Source organism: Phalacrocorax aristotelis, chromosome 5 (assembly GCF_949628215.1).
Source record: "Phalacrocorax aristotelis chromosome 5, bGulAri2.1, whole genome shotgun sequence".
NCBI lineage: Eukaryota > Metazoa > Chordata > Aves > Suliformes > Phalacrocoracidae > Phalacrocorax > Phalacrocorax aristotelis.
The window spans coordinates 39,493,670-39,521,494 of record NC_134280.1 but is presented as its reverse complement, the minus strand read 5'-3'; the positions used below and the strand labels follow the sequence as shown (position 1 = coordinate 39,521,494).

Below are 27,825 nucleotides of genomic sequence, written 5' to 3'. Positions count from 1 at the left end.
AGTGTTTGAATTATATTTTGATTTTGTTCTCTCTTCATATTTAAATCTAAGTAGGTTTAGCTGCCTAGAAAAACAACAAGCAAATGTATTTAAACCTTCTGTTCCACCTAAGCAATGGAAAAAAGGGACTGGGACTCTTACCGCAGAGTATACCTGGAACTTGTTGGACCTTAGGGCTCGCTATGTCTAGAAACATCTATATGGCATCTCTAGCGTTTTTGCAGGACTGAATTTTTTAGGAGAAGGATGAGATTACAGGTAGTTTACAGAAGCTAATAAATGATTTACAGATGTTTTGATAGTTAATCAATTGTTTTAGACTGTTAGATAAGTAAAGAGGCTGCTTATAACCATGGCTTGTAACTATCAAAGCTGCTTTATTTTGGCTGTGTTTCTTCTCACTTCAGTATCAGCATGTTGCAGATATGCTAACATTAATTAATTATTTATTAACCTAGTAGAAACCATCTGTAAAAGCATGCTTTGTGCAAAGTGAGACCATTTCTCCTCTTATTTCTGTTTTCCTTCTCCTACTGAGAGACGTCTGCTTGAGGCAGCTGGCATAGCTGATGGGGAAGAAGCTGTGTGTCTTCCCTGTACTACACTGAGCTTAGAGCTAAGAGGAGGTCTTCATTTTTCTTGTCTTGTCAGTAACTTAATCCTTTGTGGTTTTACTGTTCCTGAAATAATAAAGTCAGTCTGGAGCTGAAGGAAAGTCCTTCTCAATTCTTAGGAAAGCACAAGGATGAAGTAACCTTGGTCTTTCCCAAGCAAGTGAGCAAATGTTTTCTGCTGGTGACTTTCCCTGACTGGGAGAGCGGAAGCATCTCCTGAAATAAAATTCTGTCCTAGATGTTACAGCGGTACTCTGCACCAGAGTCCATAAGGAAGATCTTTTGCGGTAGTACTGGCTAAGGGAATACGAGGCCAGGAGAGGAGCCATTGTTTTTTTCCACGTGGAAATTGCCAAAGCAAAATTAATTCTCACGCTCCAGTGGGCATCTACCCTTTCTAAACTTAGATTTCATAACAAACCCTGTAAGAATCATGTAAGTCTCCTTTTAACTCTTTCCCTCCTCCTCTGCCATCTAATGAATAAAATGTCATCATGCATGCAAAACAATGCTACCACTTAGGAGCAGAAATGTACTCTAGCATCACATCTGTAACAAGGCAGGAGACTCTTCCAAATCTCATTTAGAAAAGAAAAAACCCACTTTTTTTCTTACGTGCCTTCACTAAGGTGCAAGAATTAAGTGGATGGGCAAGGTACTAGGTAGAGCTCTGCAGAATATTTTTTTGCCAAATTCCAGCTAATTCTTGAATCATAGTTTGATTGTAATAAGAACATACAGGATGAGTTGTTACAGATGAGCTGTATTACTGCGGCCAAGGGTTCCTAGGTCCCACCAATTGCCACCAGGACTTTAGGACACTCACCATCTTTTGATGTCAAGAACCAGTGGAGGAAGAAGTTCTACCTCTTTACTCTCCACTGCCTCAAAACAAAAGGAAGAACACTTCTGCAGTTTTGCCATTTCTTCATTAGTTGTTTCTTTTAACCCTTACTGCTGTATGTTGGAGGGGTTTAGAATATTTTAGAGACACAAGGAATAACAGGAATAATTTATTCCATGCCCAGAATTGTTTGATAAATTTTTCTCAAATCTACCATGTCAGTCTTAGGGCCAATAGATTTATTATCATTTAAGCCTGACATACAGATCTAATTGTAAGACCTGTTCCTCACATGAATGCTCATTATGCTCCTGGCAACTTCTGCTCTACTTCCATGGGACTATTTTTGTGTTAGATTTACAGAGCTGATCTTTAATGGGTAGCAATCTGTCTTTATTATAGTGGGAAAAAACAGGTGAAATACTGAGTTACGTGACGGCAGAATCTGGACCAGTACATACTGAGAGAAAAAAAAGTTATTTTTCTTTTTAAACAAACAAACCAATATAGACACACGATTTGGAGGGAGTTTGTTTTTTGTTTTTAATTCTCAGTATATTTGACCTTCAAAAGGACATGTAACAATGCAATTTAGAGGTGTGCTGCCTATGAGCTCAGCTCCTTGTTGTGTCTGTGCAGCTGAGAAAAGTGAAAACAATGGAGCAGATACTTCGAGTTCCCAATAAGAAAAAAGAAAACTGGCAGCCTTTTCTTGCTATGTTGTTAAATATCTCTAAATGCAAATGATCATCTGACACTGCCAAACAAAGTCATCTTCCAGGAAACAGGCGCGCATGTTTAAAAAAAAATTAAATTATTTTTGAAGATGCTGGATCACTTTTATTTCCAGGACGGATAGAGTTGGCTCAATACATTTTTGGTTGTGCACCGAGGGCCAGCTCAGCACCTAGGAGTTTCAAATGTGAAGACTTTTATTTTAAGTGTAACTTTCACAGAAGTGTGGGTGGTCTCTCTAGTCAGAGATCACATGGAGGGATGATTGAAGTTTCTTCTGTGTTATCGCACTGCGTGTGCTTCAGTAGAAAGCCCAGCACATACAATATGTTTTGGAAGGGGTTAGAATCCAGGGACAGAAAGAGGAAGAAACCACCAAGCTGGTGCCTTGTTGTGCCTCAGGAATATATGGTTACAAGTGATCTGTGCAGTGCTTTATACTGCATCTAGTTGCAAAACTTCTGGCTTTCTCCCTAGATTCCAGACCCCTTAAGCTAGACAGGCATGAGATTTGACTGCAAGGAAGATCAGGGCATAAAATAGTCTTGTAAGAGGAGGCTCTGTTGTCCATGGGTTGTGGTTCCTCCCTAGCTGCCCCTGGTAGGGGTGCTTCTGCTCAGGTGAGGGCTAAGCAAAGCAAGTGATGAAAAGGTTATTGAACATACATTCAGGGCCCTACCCTTTTTCCTTTCCACTTCTGTTGGTCAGGAATAGCTGGTTTATAAAACCTGCCTCCTTGGGATAATTTTTATTCAGTTGGGTGAGCACCAAAGCCAACAAACGAACTGTATCTTACCAAGTGTCTTCTGTTAAAATTCTTTCTTTAATTTGCTGTTTACCTCACCTTCTTTTTAAACTTCGATTCTCATAAATCAATATGGATGTATTTGCTTTCTGTGCAGGGTTCCAGTAGTCTCTTAATAATCATAATAATCGTTATTACAGATTAAAGTTGTATTATTCATGCCAGATGGAGTCCCCTCCCTGTCAGCCAGAAGGAGTTCGCGTTATGAAGTTATAGTACATTTGTGATCTAAATAAACAGATGGCAGAATGTGACAGCAAATTATGTGCTGGTGATGTCAGCAACAATGCTTCCCAAATATAATTGCTTTAAATGAAGTGAATGCAGCAAGGAGCCAGTAGTTTTAACAAGGTAGTTGGCATGCAGTGTGGTAATTACCATACATCATCATTAACAGCATCACGAATGATACACAAGTGCTGAGGAAAGAATGCTAGCTTTGAAAAAGTAGTGACGAAGTCTGACTTCACACAACTATCACAGTGGGTTCGCTCAACTGTATAGTGTCTTGTAGGTATAAGCACACTGCTAGCAGAGGAGCAGTGTTTTCTTTTGGGGAGATCCAACCTTTGCTGAGAGACATTTTGCATTTTCTCCAATGCTATCTACCATCAGAGCATGTGGGAATTATTTGATTTAGTGTAATGGAGCAGCTGCTGTTAATACAGGATTGAAAGCTAAGCTTCTAGATCAGGTTCAAAGGGGAAATTTGCTTAGTAGAATCTCAGCGGTTATTCAGTGATGAATAAAAGTTTAATCGAAGACAAGGTTAGGTTCCTGTGGTCAAAAGAGCAGCAGTAAGTACTGTGCATGGTCTTCAGCAATGCTTATGTTGGGTTTCTCAGTTCATCCCTTCAGGTCTGGCTGGGTGTAAAGGGCTTGGCTGCCTGCAGCTGGGGCTCAGGGTGCAGTAAGGCAGGCTCTCCATATGTGCTCTGGAAGCATTTGGCATTCAAGAGGGAGAAGCACTAAGAGCAGGAATGTGACTGAGCTCTGGCCACATCTGGATGGGGGCTACGGAATGAGGTCTCCATTCGCTTGCAGTCAGGACTGGTGTCGGACTGTCCAAGTGCTTTTTCAAATAACATAAGATGCAGCTGGAGGATAATGTGCCAGTTCTTCTGCCTGCTTTCCATTTCCTCGTGCAGCAGTCAGCATTTAGCCATGACATGGAAGATGTGAACTCAACTCCCTCTTCAGTCAAAGCAGGTTTCAGCCAGTGATTTCTAGGTAGTTTATAAAAGCTACCATTGCTAACTCTTCCTCCTCCATTTGTATTTTACAATGAAAGAACCTACAGTTCCTTTTCTTGAGGGACTAAACCTGTCAGCAGAAGGATGAAGTAGAGCATCACCTAGATTCTGAAGGAACATGAGGTTCCTTCAGAAGCACAATGGCAGGCAACTAGAGAACTAGCAGCCAGAAAAGGAAAGGTCCTGTGAGCTTAGCTGTCGCTGGGGTTAAGTGGTCGCATGGGGCACATTTCCTTTGCTATGATATTGGACGTGAAGACTCCGCAAGCTTTTGGGGATGAGGGGTGGCTTTTAATCAGGGGCACTGAGTGTATCACCCACTGTTCAGATGAAACTGAATGATAGATAGATAGATAGATAGATAGATAGATAGATAGATAGATAGATAGATATCCTCTGTAGCACAGCCGTCTCTTCTGTGGAGGAACAAGTGGGTCTTACATAGGGCGTAGAGAGCAATAGTAATAGCACTAGGTGATGAAATTGTTCCGCAGTCCTCCAGAGTCGTTCACCTTTTTTGTTTTAAAATGTCCCAGTCATTGTAAATAGGAGAGAAGTATTTAGTGTATAAAGCACTTAGATAAGTAGCCATATTTCATATATATTAGGCACCAGTTCTGGCTATTTATCTGCGTCCTTTCTACAGGCACTGTTTAAACCTTGGTAAAGCATGAAAAACCCTCCAAAGACAAGATGGACCCCTCTCTTCAGCAGTTGCTGGATGTTGAAGAAATGAAAGGAAGCCACATTTCTAATCTCCCTGTGTATCTGTCCTGCAGGTGGCCGATGCCACAAGTCCTGCACAGGCCGATGCTGGGGACCCACAGAGAATCACTGCCAGACCTGTAAGTATGCAAGACTCTGAGAAACAAAGGACTGAAAAATGATCTAATGGAGATCCTACTTTTTTTAATTTGTGAAGGGATACTATAAATTCAGGTTTTAGTATAATTCTAAATTATGTGAAATTTTTTTCCAGATGTTTATACAAACAGATGATCTTCTTTTCTTCCACCCTTGTGAATTTATGTTTTTCTTTCCTTCCTTGTGCTTTCTAAAAATGCTTAAGTTAATGTGAATTTTCTTTTCACTTCTTGGTGGCAACGTGGAGCACAGCTCCTGAGAATATTGATGGTTATTTTTGAATACACTGAAATGAATACTACAGGAACAGAAAAAACTGCAAGGCAGATTTGGAGATCATTAATGATGGCCTGACACTGCAAAATTCCTAGTGCCAAAATACTCTGATAATTTCAGTGGGAGCCTGGGTATATTAGTTATCTTGCAGAATTTTTCTCTTTATAATAACTTTGGAATGTATTTGAGTTGTACTGAGAGAATAAGTATTTTTTTGTGAAGGAAGTAGTAAATGAAGGGTTGATCACGATGTCTGTCTGTCCTCTTGAATTTAGAGAGTATTAAAATGAATAAAAACTATATTGAGTCAGTTTCTTCCTCTGTGCTTTCAGCTCCTTCGGATAGGCACTAAAGAGCTAAAAGTGCCATCACAATGTTAGCAAATATAAAAGAGGAGAAAATTGAGAGCTGTCTTTTCCTACAAGTTTCTTCTTTTTTCCCCTTTATGGGAACAGAGCTATCCTTTACATTTCCTTTCTTTGAAATTCAGGAGGGTGGAAATCGCTTGCGTTTACTGGGGTCACTCTTCCTAGGAAATGAAATGGTTGCTGATACCTCCCCCAGAGAGCACTGCTTTAGCTTGTGCTTGTTTTCTTGGCTGAGTTGTAGGTAGGAGGAAGGGATTGTGACAAATTAACTGCTATCAAATAAGCACACCAACTAACCCTCTCAACTGATGATAGCCCAAGTTATCTGCTTTTTTTGTTGGAAATATTAGGAACAGTGCAACTATGCCTCTTTTTTTTTTTTCTTTTTTGACTGCTTGGAGCAAGAGATAAGAGAAAATTAGAAATGGCAGACAGCTTGACATGAATGTTTCACAAGTGAGCACAACCAGGAAATCCAAGCTGACCTCCTGTCCATGGCAAAGTGAGGGGCACAGGCGATGGAGCTGCACGCCTGAAGAGGCTCTGCCACCCTGCCAGGGACTGCTTTTTGTTCAGGAGCATTAGCTGATGTTGCTGGCAAAGCTGATGACAGTTACAGCTCTGCTAAAGTTAACATATTCTTATATTACTGTTTCATATTGCGCTTTATCTGTTTGTGTGATTAAAAATGCTTTAGAACAGGTTGTAGGGATAACCATATAATAAACCAGGTACAGTGATGCTAAGCAAGTTCTTCCTTGTCTGAGTTGAGCTAGTGTGTCTCCTTCATTTGCTGGCAGCCTTTATGAAAGCACCAAAGAAGTCAGTGCTCAGAAAGCCTCCTTACATCAAGGTTATGTGCTGAAGTAGATAATGGAAAGGGACTTAAACTCTAGCTGACCAAATTATTTTATGTCATGGTTAGAATTAATTAATGTTGGTTCTTTTTTTGTCCTAATGGGAAGCCTGTTTGATTATTAAAACTAGTAACTCTGTAAGAACCTGGGTAATTCATCCAAACTTGAGTAGACTTATTCAGGCCTTATGTGGTTAGCTTATCCAAGAATACGGTAAAACCTTGACAGTTATGTTATATAAGGATGACATGATCCTGGCTCAGGCTTTGGCTCCAGCAAGCAGAGGTTCCAGCCTTATGTAGATTTGGAAAGTCCAACTGGACTCTGTGGGGCTGCAGAAGTCCATGTGGCAGGATCAGCTCCCACGCTCTCAACCTCAACAGAACACTGCTCTTAGATAAGTGAACTGATTTGATGGATTAATGTAGTAATACCAGGGAGAGGGAAACTTATCTGCACTGTTGTGAAGTCAGAAGCTTAGCAGAGCGGCACAGTAGGTTTGTTCCAGGAGTGACAGCTATCTCTCTTCACAGTGACTGCCCTCTAAAATCCAAACAGTGGCAACAGGCTAAGGTACAACTGTGGATTTAAAATAATAAACTATGGAAAGACATATGCCATCTAAGTTCCAGAGAGGTACACAGATCACACATTTCTAATTTGAAAAAGCTACTCTACGGCCTTTTACCTTCGAGCAGCCTCTGATTGCCAGGGACAGGAGTTAATTTGATATTGTATATTTCCTCTTTGCCTCCTTGACCTTGCTGCACCTTGGGTAGACAGCAGGATTTAAGGAAAAAAATTGAATATTAGGCTGGCAATGGGCATTTCTTCATTGTACTTTCTCAAAATGTCGTTTTCTGCAAACTGTTTGAAGCCAAGAATATGAGTAGGGACTACAGACACAAAAATGCCAAGTGGTGCTGTGCTTTTGCTGCCTTCATTTCTGACTTTAAAAAATATGCCTGGGTTTCAAGCTCATAAATGTTATTCTTAGGTACAAGCCGGAGATAGGATGAATGGTACCACAAACATAGCGTGTACCTTAACCTAGTCACCTTGGGGATGCACATCTTTCAAATGCACGTAGGAAAACACTTCAGCGGTACTACATCCCAGTGTCAAACTATTTTGTTCCTAGAAACAACTCAGAGGCACATCTGCATTTTAATAATTTCATTTTTTTTATGGAGTCACTGAAGCAAAAAATTCTAATGAGCACCCCTCCCAAGATAAGATTTAAATTATTTTTCTAGGAAAGGATAAAAAATGAAAGATCTTAATCTGTGTCTTTCATTTCAAATTACATATGAAAAAAAAATCAAAATCCTTTAGTTTTTGCATTAATATCATCTACCTAGCTTCTTTGTATGTTGCCTTCCAGCAATGTCTCTCTGTACTTCTAACTCTGTCTGAAACACCACCTGCATCTAACTCTGTCCTAATGTGTGTGTCTCTAAATGTGACAAGAAAATTCATGTATTTAAGAAGACAATTAATAGGAAATTTAAAATAAGCTGTTCTATTAGGAGGTAGAGAAGATGTGGTTTCAGGGTACTGTGTTATGCAATTAACAATCCATTTTTGTTTTAGAATTAAAATATTAGGTAATATTAATATTGAACATTTAAAAGCTAGAAGGTATTTTTTTCAGTGTCAGGAAAGACTAATGTGGAAATACTTTTAAAAAGAGTCTGTTTTTCAAGGAGTATTGGGCACCCACTAAATAGAATGTAAACCACTTTAAAAAAACCACAAAAACAAATGCTTACTAACATTTGAAATCTATGGTTAGATTGCTATTATTTTTGCTGTTGATGTCTGTTAAGAGTTTGGGTGATTTTTACTTTTCGTATGAAAAGAAATTGAAACTTCTACAAATTGAATGCATCATTTTATTAAAATGACAGATCATGCACTTTGTTCTAGAGGAATGTAACTGAAACAAAAGAGAAAAATCTAAATTAAAATATAGGCCCAACTAAGGGAATGTAAAAAAGGCCAATAGCGTTTAAATCAAACAGGGAACATAAACATTGAGCAAATGAAAAATGCTCCATGACTGTGTATGTGTACAGGAGTTTGGCCTGAGCATAATTACATTTATACAGTCCTTGTGCAGCTGATGTTGCTGAGAAAAAGAAGGTGCCGATGCAGTAAGTACCCAATTAAAGCAGCAAAAGGCAAGCAGGAGCCTGGTGGAGGAGACAGAAAGAGCTGAACCAGCAGCTTAGATCAATCAGGGTAACCCTGCATTTTTGCTTGGAGCCAGTATCTTTAATTAAAGTCCTTGTATTTTTCTAATAACTTTGCATGTTCATAAGACTTTTTCATTGATTTCTGTTAATTCCTATTTTTTCCTTCATAGATTTATAGTGCCCTGACATAATTAAAGATTAAGGGAAACAATGAGAGACTGATTAATTGTACGTATATGTGAAGTGCCCATTCCACCCCATGCCCAACACAGTTTATTGCTATATCACAGTGAGGTATGAGTAGAGATTGACAGTCAGTGTTCTGCACTCCTCCAGAAACCCATCCCAATGCATGGCACATTTTTTTTCAAGACCTTAGTGTTTGTCACTGTCCTTTGCTGTCCTGGCCCAACTGTGACGGTTCTGTGCAGCTGAATCCTTAGATATCTTGGGATATCAGTGTCAGTGGGCATCAGGGCAGGTAGTTGTGCTGACCCTCAAAAGTCTGGTTCAAAATTTGGGGCCTCAGCTGTGATTAGTGAAGGGTCTCTTCACATTTACGTTGGGTAAAGAAATGAGTATCTGGTGCCTAAAATTCTTCTGGGGTCCCAGCACAGAACTCCTCAATCTCACATGTGTGTCTGGGCTGCAAGGACGACATGATGTGAGGGCTCAGAGTCATCCCTGTCCACCAGCTCCCATGTGAACAGTCCCCACGCTAGGTATCAAGAGGAGGAGGTTGGTATTGCTCCACTGTTCACTCTCAGCTTGCATCAGTGTTGCTCTTTGTTGATGCTGCGTGTTTGCAGCTGCTGCCCAGTTCCCTTTCAATCTGTCCCCACTCTCAGCACCATCTCGAGCCATGTGTCCCCTCTAGGAGCCACCCACCAACATTCACCAGCCTGAATATATAGTTTGATATTTTGGGTAATATTTACCTTTACATTTCACTCTTTTGGATAGGTCTTGAGTCATAGGTATAAAATCAATTGATTGCCTTTGGATGAAATTTTTTGGGGAAAAAGCTTGCTACCTTTTTAAACCAGTGCAGTGATGCATGTTTTCTGCAGGGTTACCCCGTGATAATGATTGCAGCAAGCTGAACTGTTGAGTTATGTTTATTGGAATCTGAACAATCAGATTGTTTTGGGACTTCAAACAATACATAGTATTGCCTTGTGTTTGTTTTGCTTTGGGGAAAACCCTTCATTGCAAACTGTCTTGAATATGAGTCCTTAAAAACATTCAGAGCCCACTAAGCTCTTTTCTGTCTTGGCGTGTGGTGCCACTGAAGACATCTGACAGGTCCTCCTCAGAGCTGGACCCTCAGTAGCAGTTATAATGCAAACACAGCATGCAGTTAACCAGAAGATAAACATGATATGTTGTGGCCTTTTGCTAGAATGAAATGTTGGCATTTCTGTTGGCATTGTTTGCTTTCCCAGCAAAATAAACAATTAGGGAAGAACAGTGACAAACCTTTGCTGTAATTGTAAATTTTGCAAACCACATAATAACTTCCTAGTGTTCAGGAAAACTCAAAATGTTCCCTATCCTGAACAGCATGGTAGAGGCCCCCATTAAGCTGGTGCCTAATCATAAGCAGAGTATGCTTTTTTTGGAAGGCATTCTGTTTAAGTATTGTGCTGAAAAGAACACCATATCCCTCCAGGTCAGCCCTGGTGCGAGGTGTGCTTTGGCTTTTTTTAAATAGGAAACATACTCTGGACAAAATTGTTGTAGTCGCTTAAAAAGTTAGGGAATTTTTTTAAAAATTGCAATATCTGTAACTTTATACATTGCACAGACCTTACTGTGGGGATCATGAGGAGGGTGAACAATTTAGATGGTTTTGTCCTAGCTAAATAGTGTGAAAACTGCTGAAAAGATGTCCATAAGTTGCTTAAATCCATTGCTGTTGTTGGAGCTTGTTTCCCGCCCCTGTTTAAGCTACACAGCCTAGGGAAGCACTATTATCTGTGGCTCAGCTTGAAAGGGGTGTGTAATCCTGCAAATACAGATATTGGCTTGCTAAAAGTAGTAACTTGTGAGTTGACAGGACGACTGTGCCTTTTCTAGACATGCCTGGGGTTGGTCAGCATGGTTTGTGGGCACAGACACCAGGCACGGGAGAGGCAGGTCCCTCCTCCCATCGTGGCAGGGGATTCTCCTTCTCAGGGCTTGTTTTTGGGGAGGCAGCGGTGGAGGATTCCCAGTACCTCTTGCAGCTGATAGTATGGGACACGCTGCTGGGCCTTGGCCTCTTTGCCTGTTTAAAAGTCTGCCAGAAAACCTCCTCCACGGGCAAACAATGGTTATTATGGTGATGGTGGACATCATGACCCGCTCCCAACAGCAGCTGGCACTGAGGTAAATAAATTATAATTGAGTTAATTAGGTGGCTCATACTGATTTTTCAGCACAGAGGTGCTTTACACCAAAACTTCTCAGGTTTAAGCAACCCATTAAATTGCTGTGGAGTAATAGCGAGGAATGCTTTTTAACAGCATCCTGCCGGTGAGTGGCTGTGGTGTGGTATCATGTCCTCTTCTCATTTCCTGTTGTAAGTGTTGATTGTAGCCACCTGAAATTTGGCTCCTAGGCTCTCTGCCTCTAGTGCAATTCAGAATTAAAAAAAAAAAAAAAGAAATATGCTGCTGCAATATGCACTGTAATTTTTTAGGGTGCGGTAGGTGGGGTGGTGCTGATGAGGGGAGCCTGGAAGTGACGCCCTCTGCCTGTGGAAGACTCTGGAAGAGGGCACTGAGCATGCTGGGGAGGGCAGCAGCCATTTTAGTGCCTCCCCGTGCTGCTGCCAGGAGGAGTGGTTCAGTGCATGGCCTCGGGGCCTGCCCTGCCGCTGGCGGCGGTAATGCCACGCCAGCCAGAGGGGCAGAAAGCAGTGGCAGAGGAGCAGTCATTTTAAATAAATGAGGTAAGCATGATCATGAGCAGTCGCTCTGTAAAAGGCAGGCAGAGCATTTGGATGGTGCTCCCTTGGCTTAGGGGCCAACTTCTTGTCTGAGGGGTGACTCAGGTAAACACAGACGATTTGGGTGGCATCTGTGCCTCTGCTGATAGCAGAGGGGGAGCCTGTGGCAAATAGGGTCCTCTGTCAAGTCAGGATAAGTCTGGGCCTTGCCCCACTTTGAGGTCAAAGCAGATAGTGCCCAGGCCAGTGCTTATCAAGGTGCTATGGACCAATTTCTGAACTGGCAGAAAACTATGCAGTTGCTGACTAAATGAGGTCTTCATTCATTTTCATGAGACAAGGCTCTGTCCCTATCAGCTAATGGTGTGGTGGTGGCCTGCTGCAACATTTGTTTTGCTTAACATATGCCCCTGTTTTATATCTCTGTCCTAATGTTTATCAATACCGTTTGTTAAATAAACAAATCCTTTTAGTCTCTTTCTCTAGCAGTGTTGACAGCAAGTGCATTTACAGAAATTTCCCTTATTTCTTAAGTAAGGTTGTATAAGGCATGAAAGTGTTTTCTGTCTGGAGGTTTGCCTCTGGTATTGGCAGGATGGAATTACTCTAAAAGTACATCTTTTAACTGTGCATTTTGTAAATGATGACTTCTCCTTGATTATTTACATTTTTATGTCCTAAATAAATATTGTGTATATGAAGAAGCTTTGGCATTACCTGAAGTATTTCCAGTGAGAAGTGGAGGGAAATTGGATTGGAAGGTACTTATAAAGAAGTTACTGATAAATTAAATAGCAGAATCGAGCAGAAAGTTGGATCGAATTTCATGTCCTCTGGGTTCCTGAAAAGTGTTTTCCATAGGCAAGTAATTAAATGCTTTTAACAAAATAAAGGGTAAAGGTTAATTACAGAAGTACAACATACTTGGTTTTATCAAAAGACAGCTGATAGCACATCTTCCTGGCATTCTGTAGGCTGTGATTGGTATAGTCTGGAGAATAATATTAATTTATTTTTCTGTAAACTAAAGGTAGAGGCTATAGCTGAGTGAGGGGAGGAAGATGCTCCACTTGTTGACCATTCTTTGCACAAGACTAAACCCTGAGGTACAATAGTGTGTAGTGTGGTACCATTTAAATCACCGTGCTTTCCAGTTGGTAGAATATAGTTATTTCCCTGTGAATGAAGGTTGGATTCTGTTATCTAGAAAAGGCAAGTGGTGTTTCCAGATGTGTTCCAATCTGCAGCTGGTATTCAGTTATGTTATCTCATTGCCTGTTTGTCAAGTTGGTTGCCATCAAGAATAGCATTTGGCTCTGAGGTTGCTGGCCTCACTCTGAATTTCACCCATTTATTCAGTGTTGCTGTTCTGCATGGGACAAATCTCACTCAGAACTGGTGGGCTCTTCTGTTATTGTGCGTGGATTTTTTTTTCATATCCTTCCATCAGTTGTTTACAAAATCTAATGATTTGAAAATAATATTCCACCTGAATTTCCATGGGTAAAAGCAAATGCTTTAGAAGTTCTTCCTCTGCAGTCCTCGAGCAACATATATGTCCCTAAAGAAGGTATTGTGAAGGCATTCTGGAGGATATGAGTGGCCAGTACCATTGAAGCAATTACCTTAAAACTTGAGAGGTTTTTTTCAGTATGCTGTTTGGCTTGTTGTTTTCCTCAGTGTGCAGTTGAAGAGCTCTCTCCTTAGTTCTGACTCTGACATGATAACTTCTCCTGCTTCCTCCTAGTAACAAAGACAGTGTGTGCAGAGCAGTGTGATGGACGGTGCTATGGGCCCTACGTCAGCGACTGCTGCCACCGGGAATGCGCTGGAGGCTGTTCTGGACCTAAAGACACTGATTGCTTTGTATGTGTGAGGCTTCTCATTTTTCTTGTTCTTGGCAGTCACACTGCAAATTCTTAATGCTTTAATCCATGAAATTCATGATTTTGTCCCTTTTAATGTATTGCATGCACACTCCCAGGTATAGACTGCAAATTTTAGCATTTAATATTTTTCACATTACATTAACATCACTTATCTACTTAATATTACCCATTAACAGATTTATGAGATTTGTAAATACAGGTTGGGAACTATTAATATGCTAATCTCTGTGATTTTTATCTTTTCCTTTTCTGAAATTAACTTTTAGAGGTGATAGGGAATTTTTAGAGGTATTTATCATTACATTTGAGCATGGCTTTTATTACTGCTCTGTGTGCTTTTTATTTGAAAGGCAAGAATACAATTTAGCTTCTCTGTGAAAGTGTTCCCTATTACTGCCAGACTTGATTTTAATTCAGCTTTTTTACTGGGCATGCTTCTTAGTGGAGATGGAAGGAAAGTGGTTTCCAAAATACTCTACTTCAAATGCATGCTGCTTTTTGTGCTTAAGATGAAAAGAGGAAAAGGTTAACTTTCTCCTTAAAAAAATAGACAATCTGAACATAGAGGCCTTTAGACAGATTTGTTTGTAGTCCATTATTTATACTAGTGTAAGAAGCTTCAGAACCCAACACTGATCTCAAAAACTGTGTAGCTCATCACACTGGCTTGCAGGGACAAGTTTTGCTAATGTTATCAGAGGAGGCAAACCTAGGCCTAAAGAAGCCTAGAACTAGAACATGCACAGAGAGGTGGATTTTCAAAGGTACCCAAGTGATTGAAGAGACAAATATCTATAACGTTGGGTAGGCTTCTTTAAAAATCTGCCAGATAGGATTCAGAGGAGGTATTGTATGGTATAGGAAATGGCAGATGTTCTGATAGTGTAGGCAAGTGGATCATAATAAACGGGCAAAACCGAATTTTTCCCTGGCTGGACCTGAAACTTTCTTTCTGTTCATATATTGTCTGATACTGGTAGGTGTTGTGCTTCAAAAACACATTCTAAATGCTATTCTTTCGCTGCTGATGAAGTGCAGTGATGGCCTGATTTGTGGCTAACAGGTTTTACTAAAGCTGTTTATTGTGGCTGGGGCTTTGCACATGTAGATATTCAGCACACATGGTATGCCTGATCCAACACTCACCAGAAGTTGTGTTGCCTTTGGGCTAGAGAGGTGGGAAAATAACATTCTTTTCCATGTCAGGTACAATCAAAATAGGTAAACGAAAGAGGAAAAATGCAGTTATTGTTCCCATTTGGCTGTTGAGGAATATCCTCAAAGCTGATGCGTGTCCATTTTCAAAGGTTAAGGACAAGTTATTTGCGGCATAAGTTCTGTAACACTGCAGCCTGAAAGAAAATGAGTGAGACTGTCTGAATTGTGGCAGTTATGGAAATATATATGCTAAAAATCAACTAGCATGTCTGTTCCAATCCAGCAGAGAAGCACCCAGGTCTTTATTCTTATTCAGTCATTGCCCGAGAGCAATGTAAAAGAAATTCAGCAGGGGTCTGGCAATTTTCAGGACTAGTCATTACTTGCTTAGTACACACTGGGTAAAAGGTGTAATCCTTTAAGCTATGAACAACTGTGCTTAGCTTTCAGCTGATGTACAGAACTTCGTTTTTCCCCTGTGTATTTTCCTGTGCTTTTATTCACAAATTTGCAGCATTTAGCACCAAATGCTAGAAGTTTACATATATTATTGAAGCAATTACAAATGTATACAAAGCATTATAGTCATAAAGGAATAGTTCCCACATCTTCTAGATGAGCTTTTCTCAAGAAGTGCCACCTCTCCGAAGAGTATTGGTGTGCTTTACTTTATGAATTTGCTCAACCATTATCAGAGGATTGTCATGTACATGACAGAGTACCTTTTAAGTCAACAGCAGATGTAAAAATTATGAGGAAACAAACTAAGTTAGTATTTATTACTAAGCAAAAGTACAGTTTATGAAGCATTACAAATCCTTTAGCATATTAGCATCCTGTTGTAAATATGGTTTTAATATTTCTAGATAAAGTTCATTCATCCTCCTCTGTATGCTGCCACACAATCATTTGCGTATTCAGTTCTAAAACCAAGACAGTAATCATCATTTGACACAACTGCAAGCAAACATGCTAACGCAAAGTTTTAGAGATGTTCTTATCTTGCATTCAAAACCAAGCTGGATCTAAAACTTGAAATGCTTGGAAGGGCTTGGTTGAGTGCCCAGTGGAACGAGAAAAGTGACACAACCCTATTCGTAGGGTGGACTTCCCATCCATTTCTTATAAGTGAAGAAGTAACTGACTGTATTTATCTTTGTAAGGAAAAAAAAATGTGGTTCTGTGAGAAACCATCAATTTTTGTAATATGCATTTTAAGGACCCAGAAAAGACAAGATCAGCTGTTTGGCTTAGCTCATGTTCGATATAGGACAGTGCTTTCATCATGGAACTCCTGGTTTGTCGCTTTTAGCAGAGATCTGTCCTTCTCCCTTGGTTACGTTATTAACCTCTCCCTTCTGAAATCTCCTGACATGAAAAGTAACCTCCCTCAGTCCTGGGGGTCCTGATCTGAACGGAGATAAGGACTGTTCGTAAAAGCAGCAGAACAGAGGAATCTTTTTTACTTTTCTCTCAGTCCCAGCCCTGCAGAGGAGGGGACACGACACACGTGTTGGTATACTTGTTGACACATTCAAAACCATCTGTATTTTTTACAACCTGGAGAAGGACCAGAAGGATTCATCCCTAGACTAAAACTTCTAAAGCAACCTGGCTTCTGGAAGACAGGTTGTTGAGGAAGCAGAATCCAGTAGCAGTGGTTGCTTAAACTGCTAGAGGGATCAAAGCCAGCTTTCACATTCATATGAAATTTGACATTTATGGTAGGCTTTTTGAATATCATTCCAACAATTTTTTACAAGCTGTGATTAAAGTCATAGACATGATATGTGGTGATAAGGAATGTCAAAATTGGTGGAGTTTTTCTATTACTAATTATCAACCTTGCATGGTCAATTATTTTCCCTGCATACCATTACTTTATTTATCCACACACTTGCCTCTTCATTTGTCAGGGCCCTGTCCTCTGTCAGCTGTGGGTGGCTGAGCTTGAATGCTAAGTGATACAAAGTCCTATTTTCTTTTGGTGTGTGAAGCAACTGACCTTGTTAAACTGGCCACTTAGGGAAATGACCCCCTCCTGTGCTAGCTCAAAAGTTCTTATCCTTTTGCTTTCTAATTGGGAATTTCAGTTTTCAGCTGGATGTCGGACTCAATCTGTAAGAAATCTAAAGGTTGGACCTCTGAAAAAGTCATTAGCATTTGTTTAGACTGACTATGATAAATAGCTGTTTGCTCTTGGCAGTTTTAGAACATCCTATCGAGTTGAGAATTAGTTAATTGCTAGTAGTAACAACAGTTATGAAACAAATTACAGTGGTGTTATGTTTTTGTAGGAAGTGCTTTAACAGTCAACTGTGTTTCAAATTAAGGGGGCTCAGTGAGCCCCCTTTTGCAAGTCAGGTGTTTGCCAAGATCCTAGCAAGAAATCTAACTAGCCAAAATGAATGTTAGAAAACTATATGTCACATTCCTCACGGTTGCAGCAAGTCTGAACAACCGAGACTGTATTTTAAACTAAAAACAAACAAACAAAAACCAGCCAACCAGACAAACAAACAAAAAAAAACAGAAAACAAAAAACAAACCAAAAGCAGCTATAAGATTTAATTTAATATTTTCTTCTCCCTTGTTTTACAGGCCTGTATGAATTTCAATGATAGTGGTGCATGTGTCACGCAGTGCCCCCAGACTTTTGTATACAATCCTACCACCTTCCAGCTGGAGCATAATCACAATGCCAAGTACACCTATGGGGCTTTTTGCGTCAAAAAGTGCCCACGTAAGTGTGTGTTAGTTGCCTTTTCCTACAGTGATGGAAAACTTGAGTTGCATTTCAGGAGCCTTACAAAACAATGAGAGAATGAGAGCTAAGTGCATAGTGCAAGATCTCAAATCACTCCACATGTGCTTTCAGCCTGTAATAATTCAGTCGTGTTAACTAAAGACAGAGACATTCTGCATTGCTGACACTTTCCAAGTATGCTATACTGTAGTGATTTTCTTAAAGAAAGGGAATTCACTAAGTTTCTGTTTTCATGACCACCACTTATTACGTTCATGCTTTAGATCAGCATTTGTAAACTTCAGAATGAACTGTTAAAATAGTGGGATTGTAAAAGGGTAGAAATTTCTGTTTCAGGAAAATAACAGTCCACCACCAGTACTACCTGGCACCAAATGCTTTCATGATACTGATTCCCTTTTCTTAACTTGGAATAATGATGGTTTGACGGAAAGTTCCCATAAGTATTTTCTGAGCAGTTTTGTCCCAATGAAGCAAAAACATTCAAATCTGACAACAATACAGTCTTAAAGCTCCAGAGTAAAATTAGAGGGGAGAAGGGAGTTAAAAAAAAGAATAATCCCATGCATGTAAAAAACACATGCTTCTGAGATGCCAGACAGATGATGACAAGTAACAGAAAAATATTGAGGGTCGTCACTGATGTAGTCTTTGATACTGCTGTTCTAGTTAGAAAGAAAAATAAGGCAGACAGTATTCTGGCTCTCCTTTCATTCCCACCAAGGTTTACAGTGCTGTTGTGCATTAATTATTTTATACATAAATTACATATAAGAAGGATGAGTAATCTGTAATAAATGGAACCATAATTTAAAGCAAAATCCAATTTTTTTTTTTTCAAAACTGCTATACCATGCACTACTTAAGGGATATGATTCTTTGTCCAAATACTTCCTTGAGCTTTTTAATTTCTCCTCTCCCCGCCCTCCTCCTTTACTTGACATTATTAAGCTTTCATTTAGGTAGGATCAGTCTATATTCCCCTTGGCAGTTGTTTTACAAGGCAAAATTGAAATACTTGTCATTGTCTTGTGCAGTGTTTTCTCCCAGATGTATAAATTTGAGTATGTATGAAAGGGACAGGGTATTTCCCTCCAATTACTATAGCTTTATTGCCACAAATAGTGATAAAACAAAACTGGGGAAAGAGGGGGGATCAGCCCTGACAATTCATGGATTTTCATAAGTCTTCGAAGACATGCCTAATTTGCTTGCTTATACACTTCTGAAAACACTGAACATGAAATGTTAATGTCAATGTGGAAGTGCTGAGGTAATTAATAAGATGGATTGACATAGAGTCCATAAACATGTGTCCCAGTAGTATTTAGTCCAGTGGTTTGCTCTCTGCCAATATCTTCTTTTTCTCTTCAGACAACTTCGTGGTAGATTCCAGCTCTTGTGTCCGTGCATGTCCGAGCTCCAAGATGGAGGTTGAAGAAAATGGTATTAAGATGTGCAAGCCCTGCACTGACATTTGTCCTAAAGGTAAACAGTAGTTTAATATAAATTTTCTTGAATGTGATCGACACTGTAGTAGAGCAGAGAAGGGTGTTATTTTGGTGTGAAATACCCTTTGTGAGTATGTTGTAGAATATTACTAGCCTTTGCATATCCACAGAACTTTGAGCTACGTAGGCTGTGTGTGAAGTATATACAATGGAATGAAAATTCAATAAGTTGTAGTGGTAATATAATCAAACCAATTACTTTTTATTAGATAAAAATGAAGGGGATTTCTCTGTTGGTTTTAGAGAAATCTGAAAGAATTCTTTATTATGTTACTTTAATGACATTTCCTGGAGGTATTTCCTGGAGGTGTTTCCTGTCCTTTCGCCATTCCAAAGGAGGCCATACTAAAGCCTTGGCTTTAATGAATGGTATGTCTCATACAAGATCTCAATACAAGATCTCCATTTATTTCCTTTGATTTTTAAAAATGTCTCTGTTTTCCCTGAATCTTCTACCTCTTTTCTCAGTGTCTAAAACATTGACTAGAAGTTTTTCAGTGTTGGTGCTGTTGAGAAGGCTGAAATCTATAGGTTACTTTGTTGTCCCAAGCACCACCAGGGAGATTTTCTGCTCCCTGTGTGAAGGTCTCCGGAGCAAAACACCATCAGTTTTCCCAAGTGGGCCTATGCCTCTTTCCAGTCCTCATGTAAGCCATATCTGGAAGGGAATTCAAAATGAAGCTACTGAAAACCTCTGTAAATCAACAGTCACTCCACATGGCTGAAACAGTCCAACACAGAGATCTCTACCAAGGCAGGGTACTGACATGCTGAACTCTAAGTGAAGGCAATGTCCAGTCCTTTAACCTAATAGCAGTAAAGAACTTTTTTTGCTGGATAGACATCCATGAAAATGCATGTGTAGTGTTCCTGTCAAACTCTTAGCCTTACTCTCTGAGGAGGAAAGTTATCACGTGCGTAAAAGGTTCAGGTGTACTGCTGGTAGTTGCCATTAGAGGATCCCAGTTAGGGAGACAGGATACATTATGTGATGGAAGACATGAAGGATTTGGTTTTGTATTCCCAGAAAATGCAACTAAATTACATAGAAAGGCTACACAGAGAAGCTTCCTCACTGGATACCAAAGTTTCTCCAGGCCCCAGCTGACTTATTTATTTGTGGGGATGATCAGTAAAGAATTATTTGTACATCCTCTCTAAAAGACCTTATGGCATGTGACTAGTTAAGTTCACAAACCCACCAGTGCAAAGGGGACCTCTTGAGCTGACAGTGTTAGGACGCCTCTGTTTCTGCAGTGTGTAGTGCACACATAAATGGCATGGCCACCAGGCTAGTTTGAGCTCAGTCTGTAAACTATCTGTTTACAGCTGGCTTGAGTGGGTTTTTGTGTGGTTTATACTTGCCTTTAGGTCAAGTGTGAAATACCTTAACCTCTCTGCCAGGATGTCCTTCTGTGGCAGGTACTTAAGCTTATTGTTTGTTTTAAATTAGCATGTGCTTCTTTGGGAATATGGATAAAGGGTGCTGTTTTAACACCTCTCTGCTGCTCTATCTCTGGAAAAAGTGAAGACTCATAACTAGAAGGCCAACATGTTCTGATGCAGTAATTGTTTTTCCTGGTTCTTTACACAAACTCTTTGTTTTGGCAGCATGTGATGGCATTGGAACAGGGAGTTTAGTGTCGGCTCAGACAGTGGATTCCAGCAACATTGACAAGTTCATAAACTGTACTAAGATCAATGGCAACCTTATCTTCCTTGTTACTGGGATTCATGGGTAAGTGACAAAATGTTAAGATGTTATGTCATGGTGCCAGCTGAAATTAATTGCATCAACACCTTAACGATGGCTGCAGGCTTCTTTTACAGAATAGCAGATCCCAGGATAAATCAGTTTTCTACCTTCCATTATGAACGAAACTGTTACCTCGATTCTTATGATTCAACCTCTAGGAAAAAAAGGATGAAGTAGACTGTTTGCACTAGAAAGAGAAAAGACAACTGTGATCTTTGGTTACTTTATGAGATCCTTGGTACTGGCTTAAAATAATGGCTCATTAGAGAACAGAAGGGAGAAAGGGAGGTTACTTTCCATTAGTTTGGTTTAAATTTCGTATGACTAGCAGTCTAATGTGCAGAATATACAGAGAGAGTGCCTCACCTAGCATAAATTGTCATAGTGGGTGGCTGTCACTGCATATACATGCAGAAAGGCTGCCCTCTTGTTAATCACTTTTGAAGGATATAGCCAAGTTCAATTGCAGAGATACACAAAACTCACTGGTATTTAAATCCAGTATTTTGGTTTAAATATGGCGGTATATTGAGTAAGTCTTAGTAACGATTGAAGATGGGGAGGTACAGAACCAGTATTTAAAAGTATCCCCAATATGTCCTTCTAAGGGAAGATATACCAGCCAGATAACTAGTGCCATGCTGTTTATAGTTTGGTGCACTGTGTGTTTGCTGTTGTAGCAAAGGCGAATCCATGGTGCAAATGCTGCAAGGATGGGATGTATCCAGGGAAGACAGACAATACCCTGTTTTGATGGTCAGGTGAAGTCCAATGCAACTAGCTGCTTTCCTGCATTGTATTCTTTCTATCATTGAGAGAATACAAATATGATTGTATCTTCTTACTAATTCAATCCTTCATGTTGTAATCAGCCATAGTGAATTACATGTGATTCTTTGAGGTATTTCTGGACCTATTAAAATGAGCAAAATCCTCAAAATCCACAAATAAGATTAAACCCTTTTGCCCCTTCATTGTGATAAGTAGTAGGTGAGGGAAAGCCTGTGGATGTTGTCTACCTAGACTTCAGCAAAGCCTTTCACACTGTTTCCCACACCATTCTCCTGGAAGAACTGGCTGCTCATGGCTTGGATGGGTGTACTCTCTGCTGGGTGAAAAACTGGCTGGATGGCCAGGCCCAGAGAGTTATATGAATAGAGCTAAATCCAGTTGGCAGCAGGTCACAAGCGGTGTTCCCCAGGGCTGTGTTGTGGCCAGTTCTGTTTAATATCTTAGTCAATGATCTGCATGAGGGGATTGAGTGCACCCTCAGTAAGTTTGCAGATGATCCCAAGTTGGGCAGGAGTGTTGGTCTGCTTGAGGGTAGGAAGGCTCTGCAGAGGGACCTGGACAGGCTGGATCAATGGGTCAAAGCCAACTGTATGGAGTTCAACAAGCTCAGTACTGGGTCTTGCACTTGGGCCACAATAACCCAATGCAATGCTACAGGCTTGGGGAGGAGTGGCTGGAGAGCTGCCCGATGGAGAAGGACCCGGGGGGTGTTTGTCAACAGCTAGCTGAACATGAGCCAGCAGTGTGCCCAGGTGTCCAAGGCAGCCAACAGCATCCTGGCTTGTGTCAGGAATGGTGTGGCCAGCAGGAGCAGGGAAGTGATTGTGCCCCTGTACTCGGCACGGGTGAGGCCACACCTTGAATAATGTGTTCAGTTTTGGGCCCCTGAGTACAAGAAGGACATTGAGTTGCTGGAGTGTGTCCAGAGAAGGGCAACAAAGCTGGTGAAGGGTATGGAGAGCAAGTCTTATGAGGAGAGGTTGAGGGAGCTGGGGCTGTTTTGCCTGGAGAAGAGGAGGCTGAGGGGAGACCTTATCGCTCTCTACAACTACCTGAAAGGAGGTTGTAGCAAGGTGGATGTTGGTCTCTTCTCCCAAGTAACAAGTGACAGGACGAGAGGAAATGGCCTCAAGTTGCACCAGGGGAGGTTTAGATTGGATAGTAGGAAAAATTTCTTGACCTTAAGGGTTTGTCAGGGATTAGAACAGGCTGCCCAGAGAGGTGGTGGAGTCACCATCCCTGGAGGTATTTAAAAGACATTTGGATGTGGTGCTTAAGGACATGGTTTAGTGGTGGACTTGGCAGTGCTAGGTTAACAGTTGGACTTGATGATCTTGGAGGTCTTTCCCAACCTATATGATTCTGTGTATTCTGTGTATGCAGATATTTTGTGGTACGTTAACAGTGTAAAGTACTCGATTGCTTCTACCACTGCGTAGACTTCCAATTTTAACTTGTTTTTTTTTTTTCAGAGCTTTCAACATTGCTTGCAACTCGTTGTCAAGATTTGATATCTTAAAATACAGTTCTCAAACAAACTCCATGTTTGCCACTTTATGGCATAGCAAATATGTGATTAACTGAAAGTCAGCAAATTGATCTGAAATGGAATTCTGGCATGAGTAGTGCCAGCAGATTTTCTTTAGTCTTTCTATGGATTCAGATATGGTTAGATTATAATGAAGTGGATGACATTAGGCTGCCTGGTTCACATTTCCCTACCAGGTGAGGTGGAAAGAAACTACTTGTTTCCTTGATTTGATAGAGTGATTGGTTGTAATACTTCACTTACAACTTGACTCCAGTCATTAGAAAGACAGTGGAAAAACCACTTCAGTGGAGCCCTACAGCTCAATGGTTCTCAAAGGGCCAGCAATTGTGAGCTTTGGCTGTGTAGCTGGCCCTCTCATCTCTCCAGCAGGGAGTACAGTGTGAAAGGTTAATGTAGCAGAGGGAGGAAGGAGTTTGGTTCAAGTGGCTTAAGGAAATGCTGCTTGGAACTTGATGAAACCCTGGAGAAGGTCACACAGGAGTCAGCGCTTAGGCTGTCACACTTTCTCATCTGACCAAATGACCAACTGAGAGGCTATATGTAAAACTACTAAATCTCACAAGACAGGAAGTATCTAGTAAATGCAAGACAAGCAGCTAGAGGACATAAGCAATTTTATGTGGATTATTCCAGTGCATTACATGAAATGTAATTTTGGGTATTACAATGCTTTTGTTGCAAAAGTTATATTAGCTGCAAAGTTACAAGATGAGTCTCATTAAAAAATATGTCTGAATTAATGGGACCAAAACCAACCTTGAATAAAAACGTATTCATCTGAAAAATATCTAAATTATGTACTATAAAGCAGAGGGTTAAAATATTTTGTTTTATTTTAATAGAAGAATATAAGCCAAGGACGTGTAATGTTGAAACTGTTTAGTACTTTGTCTCTCATTCTTTATGCAGAAAACTCACTCCAACAAGTCTTAAGTATTAGGACACTGAGTTTTGCAACCCTAAATTTTTCCACAGCATAAATTACAGTAGTATATATTAAAAGAAGAGAAGAAGATTTGAGAACCAATTAAAATAACTTTATATTTCTGGAACACCTTTTTGTTTAAAGTTTCTGTTGCGTTTTGCAAATCAATCATTTAGAAAGGTAATTTAAAAAATGACACTAGCTGCACAAGTAGGTTATTAGATAAAAGAATAGTATGGAACAACAACAATAATATCTATTTCCACTCCAACTTTTATTTAATTTCTGTTACAAATTTGTTTACTCAGAGTGAAGTGTAGCTTTTAAAAGTATGAATTTTCAGTGTTTCAGTTTGTAGGGACTTAAAGGCTAGCTGTCTGTTGGGAATTGAAAGACTTTTTATAGTGGCAGAGAATAACTTCAGTGAAAGAAGCTGAGCGGATTTTTTTGTTTGTTTTCATTGGACACTGTGCCATTACCATCGATCCTGGCATATTTTTGATCCTGTGATTCTGTAGCCTGTCTTTCCCTTTCCTGAGTACTAGAACTTCTAAGTCTTTATTGAATTTGTAATGATTGATATAAAAACTATATATTTAACTATGAGTTGAATTTATGCACAACTATTTATAATAGTTTATATATAAATTAGCTAACAATGAATTGGCTTTAATTAGTGTCGAGAAGTTAAGTAGGATGAAGGTAGACCTAAATACATATCAGACATTTGCTGCTTAAGGGGATTAAATGTATATTTGTATCTTTAAAAACTACTTTATGTTAGTATTTGTAGGTGAAATTCAGCAACCTCGTGTTCAGTACAGGCAAGGGTTTGCCTTTTTTAATAGTAATGTATTGTAAAAGTGAAGTGCTGTGTTTCTGTTAGGCAGTCAAAACATGTTATCTAGTTTCCTGAGAGCCCCAAGTTGTTAAAATTAAGTGTATGTGATGCTTCTGTGGTCCACAGGGCTTTATGTTAAGGTTTGAGAACTCATTTTCTTGCTGCTAACAGGGTCGTCTTCAGGATGGTTAGAAGTGACCCCATCAGTCTGTCACCACACAGACTTGTGAGGCCTGTCCCTAAAGACAGCCTGGTTGATTACCTGCATGTTCCAATTCCAAGAACGATGTCTCTTGGAAAGCAGAAGAAGAGGTGGAAATGCATGCTCTCCATTTACTGAGGATGTTTCCTACCCTCAGAAAACCCACAAAAGTAACAAAACAACATGTGACAGAAGAATCTTTTCCTGATTTTTTTAAAGGATTTTTGTTTGGATTAGGCTTCTAGTCAGCTTCTCAAATAGTTGGAGAGTCTTTGCTCCTTTAAAATTGGTGGGGGTGGGATTATTTGCTAAATGATGGCACTGCCAAAATCAAGGTCAGCTTCATCTTTTTACACTGTAGCGTATCTAACTTTGAAATTTTAATGTTTGGGAGTATTTCATCTCTCAGGTGACAAACTTGCTTGGCAAGGACCTGTGCTTTTTGATGTTCCCTGTTCAACACCTTATAAAGTGTACCCTCTTAATGATGTGTGTGAGGAACTCCTGGAAAGCATTTAGTTTTGTGTTGCCTATAGCTTGTCAGTCATTTCAGTAGCAGTTTTTGTTAGTCCTGGGAGTACAGTTTCATAGCTGTACCATTTGAGCTAGTATTCCTGGAAAAAATGTTGAAAATTCATCTTTCCTTTAGGGAGGTCACCCATGGTTGTTTAGAAGCCCTTAATTTTCTATGAGCATAAATGTTTGCTAAAACATTAATGGTTTGAACCTTAAAGATGCTAAGCACCATTATTTTCCTTCATGACGACTTGGGAGAAGTTAGATGCAGTTTCTGCAGGAACAGCAGTCTGAAGAAACTGGAAACAGTGTGAAGAAATCTGGAACATATGCTGCCTAAAAGCAAAGAATTGACCTCCTGAATACTGCTTTCCACATTGTATAGCTTTGAGAACCTGATCTTTTTTTTATTTAGAGTATCACATTTTGCCTTTTTAATCTTTTAGGGACCCATATCACACAATCGCTGCAATCAATCCAGAGAAATTAAATATTTTCCAAACAGTGAGAGAGATAACAGGTAACACACTTCTGATTTCATCTATTCTTAACTTTTCACTTTGCATTTATGTTTGTCATTTGTTGGGTTTTCTGAAGAACAAAAAGTGCTTCTTTCTTTAAACTCACCATGATGTAAATTTCATAAAAGTTTAATACACAACAACTTCAGTATCTCTTGTTATTCACAATGTGTTTTCCTTTGTTCATAAATACAAAATACCCATTATGTTTGGGGTACACAAGCATCAGAAGGCCAAGACCTTACTGTCCAGTGGGCGAAGGGTCTTGGTCTTCGCTTGAAAGCATTTGAAATATGCCTTGGAAAAAAAACAGACAAGCCAATCTGGTTTTGCAGGTACTTCTTTTGGTTCAATAGCAGATGCTGCTGCAAATATGCTGCTGTAATTTAAAGACAAATGTGTACTGTGTGGGGTGGTAGTCCTTCCCATGTTTTGTGGCTTTTCAGTGGGGTCATATAGCTAGAACTTATTACTTTGTTTTCTTGCATCTTGCTTCTTGTTGTTTCACCACTGGGGAGACAGAGAGGAAGATACTACAGCTTTGAGTTCTGGATTGCTGATTATGTATACGTAGGGAAATGGAAAAAAAAAATCTGTTCCATGCACCACAAAAAACTCCAACTCTCTGGATGCCACAGCATGATTGTAGCTGGGTGGAGCTCAACAAGTGCTCTTGGGGAGATTCCGACTGGACACAAGAGGAAAATTTACCACAGTGAGGACAGTCAACCATTGGAATGATCTCCCCACAGAAGTGGTTGACTCAGCCATGTTGGACACCTTCAAGAGTCGTCTGGACAGGGTGCTGGGCCATCTTGTCTAGACTGTGCTCTTCCTAGAAAGGTTGGACTAGATGATCCCTGAGGTCCCTTCCAACCTGGGATTCTAGGATTCTGTGAAGTGTTTGGCATTTGAAATTACTTCTCTCCCACATCCTTTGCCTCTCAAAAGTTGTGTATTTCAGCAAACCAGTAGGATTAAAAAATGAAAGTAAGCTTTAAATCTCTCCCTAATTAACGTCAAAGATAATCTGGCATCTGGGTGTCTAATTTGCCATTCTTAAGCACATTGTCTAATTGACAGTCTCAGCTTTACTACTTAAATAGAATTACCCCTATGCTTAAAGGTGTGCTACATTTCAGTCCAGTACCAATTCCAAATCATAGGGAACTGCACTCTCTAGAGGCCTGTGTAGCACAAAATAAGTGGTCCCACATACTTTTGCAGAGAATGCTCTCTGGTGATGAGCAGTCCTTACGTGCGTGCACACACATACACACACTCAGAAACAAACGCAAGTTCTTTGTTTTAGGAAAGTCTTGTCATCTTTTAGTACATCATAACAGATCTCTTAACTTCTGTACCAACTCTTTAGCACATTTTAAAACTAAATGCTCTTAATTCAGGCAACTCTCTGGTTTTGCTGCTGCTGTTTAGAAAAGGCTGGGAGGCCTTACAGGATTTCAGCTGGTGTTTAAGTTCACCCTCACAGTGGATGTTGAAAGTGGACAGAATAGTGCTGTGACTGTTAGAGGCCTCCTTTGCCTTCTTGGAGGAGACAGTGGTAAGCAGCCTGATGAATTCAAAGACAGCAGTCTGCAGCATTAATTACCTGTTTATTTCTTTTTCTCAAACCAGCACTGTCTTTC

At 40.0% G+C, this 27,825-nt stretch overlaps 1 protein-coding gene across 4 annotated transcripts in view; it reads left to right on the top strand.

Moving 5' to 3' along the window:
- The window catches only part of ERBB4 (erb-b2 receptor tyrosine kinase 4), a 647,409-nt gene that overhangs the window by 444,968 nt on the left and 174,616 nt on the right, over positions 1-27,825 (top strand). For all 4 annotated transcript variants that reach the window (XM_075094047.1, XM_075094045.1, XM_075094049.1 and 1 more), the window contains exons 5-10: positions 5,031-5,096; positions 13,494-13,612; positions 17,395-17,536; positions 18,935-19,048; positions 20,683-20,809; positions 26,102-26,175. In XM_075094047.1, the coding sequence (XP_074950148.1) occupies positions 5,031-5,096; positions 13,494-13,612; positions 17,395-17,536; positions 18,935-19,048; positions 20,683-20,809; positions 26,102-26,175 (642 nt within the window). The remainder of the gene's footprint in view (positions 1-5,030; positions 5,097-13,493; positions 13,613-17,394; positions 17,537-18,934; positions 19,049-20,682; positions 20,810-26,101; positions 26,176-27,825) is intronic.